The sequence below is a fragment of the Olea europaea genome, unplaced genomic scaffold (genome assembly GCF_002742605.1).
Source record: "Olea europaea var. sylvestris unplaced genomic scaffold, O_europaea_v1 scaffold1895, whole genome shotgun sequence".
Classification (NCBI taxonomy): domain Eukaryota; kingdom Viridiplantae; phylum Streptophyta; class Magnoliopsida; order Lamiales; family Oleaceae; genus Olea; species Olea europaea.
Window position 1 is genome coordinate 78,710 of NW_019236753.1, and position 8,265 is coordinate 86,974.

At 37.1% G+C, this 8,265-nt stretch overlaps 1 protein-coding gene across 1 annotated transcript; it reads left to right on the forward strand.

Moving 5' to 3' along the window:
* Window positions 1-2,813: 2,813 nt before the first annotated feature.
* Window positions 2,814-6,299, forward strand: LOC111378883 (G-type lectin S-receptor-like serine/threonine-protein kinase LECRK3). Its single transcript, XM_023002164.1, has 3 exons — window positions 2,814-4,157; window positions 4,638-4,957; window positions 5,435-6,299. The coding sequence occupies exons 1-3, from the start codon at window positions 2,843-2,845 to the stop codon at window positions 6,149-6,151; spliced, it is 2,352 nt and encodes a 783-aa protein (XP_022857932.1). The 5' UTR covers window positions 2,814-2,842; the 3' UTR covers window positions 6,152-6,299.
* The last annotated feature ends 1,966 nt before the right edge of the window (window positions 6,300-8,265 follow it).

Consider the following 8,265-nt stretch of genomic DNA (forward strand, 5'->3'; position numbering starts at 1 on the left):
CATATACTATAGAAAATGGCTTATGGGGATAATTTTTAGGCATAGATGGGCCAATCCTGTCAAATATACTGGAGGACTTTTGAGGTCCATGCTCTTGTTCATATTTTGGAGGTGAGTTATCATCTCTTTGGGACAGATTATCCATAGGTTGACTAGAGGTGTAATTAATTGACATGTCTACCTCCATTTCTCTTCCAACTGGGGCAACCTCCCTCATTTGTTTGTGAGATTGAGCCTTAGTCTATGTTTCTCCTCGTCTTGCCGTTGCAAATCATCTTATCGAGGCATTTGATGCCCAGCCTATCCTTACATTTGCATAAATAGTTATTGCATGACAGTATTCTGTTGGTCTATATTCCTCATGTTTGCATCCATTTCTTCCACCTCTCTTGCAAGGTATGTCCCACGTATACGGTGGTGCTAGTGATGGTGTCGAAGAATGTTGACATTAGTTTGAAAGATCTCTTCTTTAGAGACTTTCCATTCGCCCTTAGATGGGAACCATAGTTGCTAAAACTCATAGTATATCAATAACCTAGATATTACAAAATACTCCAGGTAGTATTTCTTGAGTATTTCCATTTGTTCTTTCTTAAAGAGCAAAACCTTTCTTCCCCGTTTAGACACTTTCTTCAGTATCTTTTTTCACAACGATGTTCGTGGTTATAGTGCGTGGCTTTTCGCAGACCATGTAAATCTATTGACCTCGATTTTTGTACCTCCGATGTGGCCAACAGATTCTAAGGCCTCCTGTGTCCACGTAAGGCTGATTTCTGCACACCATGACTAACCGTTAGCCACACGTAACTTCTTCCGATGGTAGTAGAATTGGCTGCACACTTCGACTGTCAAGTCAATTGAAGTTGTATGTATTTGAGTGTAGAAGGTGCTTTAGACCTGAGCCTCCTATGTAAAATGAGGTTTGGCTTTGGAAAATTTCGTGATAGCAAAGAGAGGAAAGTTATAGCTTGAGAATCTAAACTGTATTACCTTTAGAATGACAAATTGTGTAAGATTTTATAGTAGAAAGGGGGTGAATTGATCGTAGTGTAAAAGTATACATGGCTTCATCCATGTGGCTGAGGCTTGTAGTCAAAGGTATCAATCTATCATAAGCATTTAATACTAATATTATTTAGTTGCCCAAAAGTTTGACGCAAGGCTTTTTTTACTTGATTGGTGAATAGGGCGACGATAGCAGTGAATTGTCACATCAATCACTGGCTAATGATTATATAAAAGATCTCTTGCTGAGCCCCTTGTAGTCTCACACCATCTATGAGGGTTTCCCATATGGGATTGATTCCAACAAATGGGTTCAGCCCTCTATAGCAGTTCAGCCTATTCACGAGGGTTTGGCCAAATTGCCTCTTGGGCAGAATGATGTAAAGTGTGGGCCCAAGTTCGCCTGTCATGTAACTGCCATATAAGAGTTTTTGGAGCCTTGTTGGAAGAGGCGTAACAAATTTTTCATTAAAAACTTCAACTTTACTTTGTCAAAAGAAGCCTCAGCCACAATAGCTTGAGACTCTGTTTGGATGATTTGAAGCTTGACTAAAAGGAGTTAATTTTTCATTAAAAACTTCAACTTGACTTGACCAAGAGAAGACTCAGCCACAATAACAATAAGGTTCTGCTTGGATAATTTGAAAAGTCAAGTTCCGTGGATTTGTTTGTTTTGAATATGAGGTTTTTTTTTTTTTTTTGTTTTTTTTAACAAAATTAAGTCCTCTTTGTAACTTTTACTTGGAAAATTATTACAAATTCTCTTACCTTTCACATTATTTATTTCAAATACCATTAATTTATAAATTTTTAAAAGAAGAATATTATTCTCTATAGTTTTGATATATTCCTGAACCAAATTGCACTTATCATATTTTAATTATTCTTGTGATTTGGAAAGCTTAGACTCTTATATTTTTGGAGCTTATTAGACGAGACTGAATTTTGCAAATATCAAGAAGAGCTCCCGTAGCCATGACATTCTGTTTGGACATTTTGAATATCAAAGTCTAGTCGATTTGTTCTTATGGCAATTTCAATATAATATTTACATCATTCCATACACAAGTGAAAAGTCGAAGAATTAGACTTTGTAGATGCTCTTTCTTGTCAGCAGGTGGACTTTTTCAAGGTTAAAAAATATTTTATGGCTAATACTAATACGAACAACACAATAAATTAAGCCTTAATTTTTAATAAATTTCAGACTGATTGCACGAATTGATTATTATCGTTCTTTTGGTATTCGCAATCAAGAAAAACAGTGACCTTGGAATTATTTTTCCTAGATTCATGCATGTACACTTTGTTCAAACAAATAGAGCTTAAGCATTGACGCCAACGAGTCAATAGAGAGTGTTACTGATCTCATTAAATAACACCCACTCCTAGGGATGGCAATCGGGCTCGCCGGCTCGGGCCGCCCGTGGCTCGGCTCGGGAAAAGCCCGAGTCGGCTCGGCTCGGGGCTCGGTAGACCCGAGCCTAAGCTCGGGCCGAGCCCCATTTTGGGGACACGGGCTTTGCAGGTGGACTTTTTCAAGGTTAAAAAATATTTTATGGCTAATACTAATACGAACAACACAATAAATTAAGCCTTAATTTTTAATAAATTTCAGACTGATTGCACGAATTGATTATTATCGTTCTTTGGTATTCGCAATCAAGAAAAACAGTGACCTTGGAATTATTTTTCCTAGATTCATGCATGTACACTTTGTTCAAACAAATAGAGCTTAAGCATTGACGCCAACGAGTCAATAGAGAGTGTTGCTGATCTCTTTAAATAACACCCACTCCCTTCCTCAATGAAACAAAGAAGCCATATCCCACGAAAAATGGAGAATCTATTTTCCATGGCTGCTTTTCCCTCTTTTCTAATTATTTCTGCGGTAATAGCAGCATCAGCCCAGCAACAAAGATATTCCCGTATTTATCTTGGATCTTCTTTAACACCCACTACAAATTCATCATGGTTGTCGCCTTCTGGACTCTATGCCTTTGGATTCTACAAGCTAACCAATGGCTATGCTGTTGGAGTTTTTATTGCCGGGATTCCAGAAAAGACTGTAGTGTGGACAGCCAACTGGGATAGTCCCGTTTTTCCCAGCAATGTGGTTTTGCAATTAAGATATGATGGAAAGCTCAGTTTGCAGCAGAAAGATCGATCTGACATAATAATTGCTTCAGCTTCTGCTTCAGCATCAATGCTTGACACTGGCAATTTTGTTCTGTACGATTCGTCTCAAAGGATCACGTGGCAGAGTTTTGACAACCCGACGGACACTCTTTTGCCTGGCCAACACCTCTCAGCAGGAAAAGAGATTTTCTCCAGTGCTTCGGCAACAAACCCTGCCAGAGGGATTTTCCGTCTCAAGATGCAAACTGATGGGAACCTGGTGCAATACCCCGTGAACACAGAAGACAAGCCGAATTATTCTTACTATTCATCATTCACTGACGGAAAGGGCAGTAATGTATCATTGAATCTTGATAATAATGGCCTTCTTTATTTGTTCAATGGAAGCTCCATTATACTCAATCTAACGACAGGACAATATCGAACAAAAACGATCTACCTCATGAGAATTGATGTGGATGGTATTTTTCGACTATATAATCGATTGCTGGATCATCGAGGCAACTGGACTAAAGAATGGTCATCCACGGAAGATAAATGTATCCCCAAGGGTTTATGTGGGTTAAATAGTTTCTGCAATGTGACGGATAGAGTTTCAGGGTGTGAATGTCTTCCGGGATTCGATCATGTTAATCCAGGCGATTGGAGCTCAGGATGCGAGAGGAATTTTGCCATGGAAGGTTGTAAAGCCAAGGATCAAAATGTCAGTTATGAAATCAGATCATTGGATAACACAGAGTGGGAAGATACTAATTATGCTGATGTAAAAGATATGACTAGAGAAGATTGTATTAAAGCTTGTTTAGAGGACCGCAATTGTGGTGCAGCTCTCTTTCTAGGAACTCTCTCTCAATATGGAAGTTGCAAAAAGCAAAAGCTTCCACTGAGATACGGAAGAATATTGCAAAGTGATGAATTGCGTAATGGTCCAAGAATTGCTCTTGTCAAGGTGAGCACAAGTACAACAGTTTCAGAGAATTCAGTTAAAGAAATCAAGAACGAACCCAAACGTCGTCTAGAAATCTTAATCATTGGCATTTCACTTGTTGCTTTGGCTGCCGTCGGAGTTTCAGGGTGTGAATGTCTTCCGGGATTCGATCATGTTAATCCAGGCGATTGGAGCTCAGGATGCGAGAGGAATTTTGCCATGGAAGGTTGTAAAGCCAAGGATAAAAATGTCAGTTATGAAATCAGATCATTGGATAACACAGAGTGGGAAGATACTAATTATGCTGATGTAAAAGATATGACTAGAGAAGATTGTATTAAAGCTTGTTTAGAGGACCGCAATTGTGGTGCAGCTCTCTTTCTAGGAACTCTCTCTCAATATGGAAGTTGCAAAAAGCAAAAGCTTCCACTGAGATACGGAAGAATATTGCAAAGTGATGAATTGCGTAATGGTCCAAGAATTGCTCTTGTCAAGGTGAGCACAAGTACAACAGTTTCAGAGAATTCAGTTAAAGAAATCAAGAACGAACCCAAACGTCGTCTAGAAATCTTAATCATTGGCATTTCACTTGTTGCTTTGGCTGCCGTCATATTGGCAATTTCTTGGGTTTATGTCCACAGAAATCATGCCAGGACCTATACGATTTCCAACAATAAAAATGTTGAACTGATTGAGGATGTTGGTTTACGAGCATTTACTTACGCAGAACTTGTGCAAGCCACGAATGAATTCAAAGAAGAGCTCGGTCGAGGGGCATCTGGCGCAGTTTATAGAGGAATCCTATCAAACAACAAAATTGTTGTGGCCGTGAAGAGGCTTGAGAAAGAATTGGCTGGAGAGAAAGAGTTCCAGACTGAGATGAAGGTGATAGGGAAAACATATCATCGCAATCTAGTCCGACTTCTTGGTTACTGCTTTGAAGCATCCAGGTGGCTTCTGGTATATGAATACATGAGCAATGGATCACTTGCAGATATACTTTTCAATCCCGAAAGTCGGCCATGCTGGGAAGAAAGAATCAGAATTTCTCTTGATATTGCCAGAGGCATCCTCTACTTGCACGAGGAGTGTGAGACACGGATCATTCATTGTGATATTAAACCTCAAAACATTCTCATGGATGAGCACAGGTGTGCAAAGATTTCCGACTTTGGATTGGCAAAACTCTTAATGCTAGATCAAACATATACCAATACAGGGATCAGAGGAACAAGGGGTTACGGTCGAGGGGCATCTGGCGCAGTTTATAGAGGAATCCTAACAAACAACAAAATTGTTGTGGCCGTGAAGAGGCTTGAGAAAGAATTGGCTGGAGAGAAAGAGTTCCAGACTGAGATGAAGGTGATAGGGAAAACATATCATCGCAATCTAGTCCGACTTCTTGGTTACTGCTTTGAAGCATCCAAGTGGCTTCTGGTATATGAATACATGAGCAATGGATCACTTGCAGATATACTTTTCAATCCCGAAAGTCGGCCATGCTGGGAAGAAAGAATCAGAATTTCTCTTGATATTGCCAGAGGCATCCTCTACTTGCACGAGGAGTGTGAGACACGGATCATTCATTGTGATATTAAACCTCAAAATATTCTCATGGATGAGCACAGGTGTGCAAAGATTTCCGACTTTGGATTGGCAAAACTCTTAATGCTAGATCAAACATATACCAATACAGGGATCAGAGGAACAAGGGGTTATGTTGCCCCAGAGTGGAACATGAATTTACCTGTAACAGTTAAAGCAGATGTTTACAGCTTTGGAGTCGTGCTACTAGAAATCATATGTTGTCGAAAAAGTGTCGATCGGAGACTTTCTGAGAATGAAGCAATTCTTCAAGAATGGGTTTACAACTGTTATGCTGTCGGAGAGTTGAATAAACTAGTGGGATATGAGGAGGTTGAAACACAAACATTGGACAGGATGATTAAAATTGGTCTCTGGTGCATCCAAGACGAGCCATCAATGCGTCCATCAATGAAAATTGTTCTATTGATGCTGGATGGGACTTTTGACATTCCAGTACCACCATGTCCTAATTCTTTCCAAAGTTCCATTTAGAATGTTTTTTTCCCAGCTTCTGCATTCTGTTTTAACTTTTTATTGGTTTTGTGAATGTAGTTCGAGTGTGAGAACAGTTAATCAGTCATGTTACTGATTGATTCGTCGACATTTTCTTGGATGTTGAAGTTTAAGTTGAAGATTTTATTTCGAGGTTTCTGTAATTAATTTGGATGCATTCCCTCTTTAATATGAAAAATATGAAATAGGACGACGTTATATTGTTACGATAAAAAATGAATGTCATTCGTATCAAATTCAATTTGGCTAACAGGAGAGTTTTGGTTGCAAATCACTTGATTTTACCTCTCCAAACGGTGACAACCTTCTCAAGCAAATCTTGGTTGATTTTAAAAACAACATAAAATTACTGATTCTACTTGTTCTTTAAAACTGTAATTTTAGGCCTTCATCAATACAACCTTATTGAACCTATGGAAACTTCCGTTCTTTTTACTCCCATATAGTGTTTACATTGACCAACAAAGTTTTTATATTTTACCTCCAGGAATCAGCCTTCCTTTCATTGGTTTATTTTCATTTAAATTCAACTAAAAATTGAAGTCTTTAAACGCAATTTGAAAAAGGATTTTGTTATTTGTACACCACTTTTTACCACCTTGTTGACGAAGAAGTGTGTTGGCAAAAGTTTATTGGATGAAAAAACAATTATTTTTTTCTTTGAAACTGTCCAATGTGTGGCATTCTGTCAAAAAATTGTCAGATGTGATGTACACTAAGCATGATTGTTTGAAAAAAACTTCATGACGGAAAAATGAAAGTTACAAAATTTTGAAACTCGTTGGAATGTCTCCATGTTTAGCCCTTATTGGATAGAAATTAAAATTTAGATTTTAATCAAGTCAAAGTTAATAATTAATTTTAACGACATATATAATGAGATCCATAACTTTTCAACCACAAATTTCATCAACTTTTATCAAAATATATTAAAAAATATGATTTTAATCTTCAGCAAACAAGAGCTTAGTTGAAGGTATGACAGTTGGGATTATGGAAATATCTTATTATATTATTTCCTTGATCATTTGCACCAAATTATGTGTTTTATTGCACTTGTCGTGATCTTGACCTGGCCTGCTAGGATCATTCTCTTTCTTTTTAACCTGGTCAAAATTTACCCTCTCTCAATAAGCGTCCGTCACTATTTTTAATGTAACAAAAAATTATTCAAATACGAAATGAAAAGCAAAAGCGAACAGTTGAACATCATCTTCTCCACTTAACATCCATTGAGGAAGTATATTAAAAGGGAATGAAAGAGGCCGGCTGATTAAGTAAAAGTCTTTGTTTAACTAACTATTAATACCCACACAAAAGTTGTTGTAATTAAACGCCGGTCGTCTAATGCTCATAAGAATTGACTTAATGATAGTAATGGCTTCTCCATGCATGTCAATGTTTATAAAATAAATATACAATGAGAAATATCTTTAGGATTGATGGCCCACATTTTGTTTGATTAATCGTACGAAGAAGTGATGATAGGAAAGATCAATATTTTACTTGTAATTAAGTCTCTAATTGGTGTAGCTTAAAAAATAAATATTTAAGTTAAAGTCAAATATTAATTTTAATTACACGTTTCATGTCATCAATTTTTTTCGATTTTTTAATCATGCATTTCGTTACTTATAAATCTACTAAAATCTAATTACTATGTGAAATACGGGCAAAATTAATATAAAATCTAAATCAATTTTTCTCTTGGGATGCTTTCTTTTTTTCTTATAATGAAACTAATTGAGTTTTTGCTACCACATGATCTATGTCAAGTTGATCTGAATTCAGTCGGTACTATTAGTTACTTTTGAATTGGTAAAATAACAATGACTCAACAAATTTTGACTATATGTCAGTCGTCTTATAATTGATAGAAATCATTAACTAGACCTAGACTAATTGTAAACAACACTAAAAAAAAAAAAAAAAAAAATGTTAGACACACCGACTTCTGAAGGAAAAATAAAAAAAAGAGTCAAGTTCTTCATGATACACCACCTTTTGTGGAATTTAATTGTCCATTCTACATGACACGATCCATGAGTGGAAGTTACATGGAAGATACCTTACACCTTGACCGCAAAATCAAT

Bases quoted from the DNA above. Each gene is read 5' to 3' on its own strand.
- LOC111378883 (XM_023002164.1), top strand. From the start codon at position 2,843: ATGGAGAATCTATTTTCCATGGCTGCTTTTCCCTCTTTTCTAATTATT. The intron at 4,158-4,637 runs GTCTAGAAATCT...AACGTCGTCTAG, and splicing joins CAAGAACGAACCCAAACGTC to AAATCTTAATCATTGGCATT. The intron at 4,958-5,434 runs GTGATAGGGAAA...ACTGAGATGAAG, and splicing joins AGTTCCAGACTGAGATGAAG to GTGATAGGGAAAACATATCA.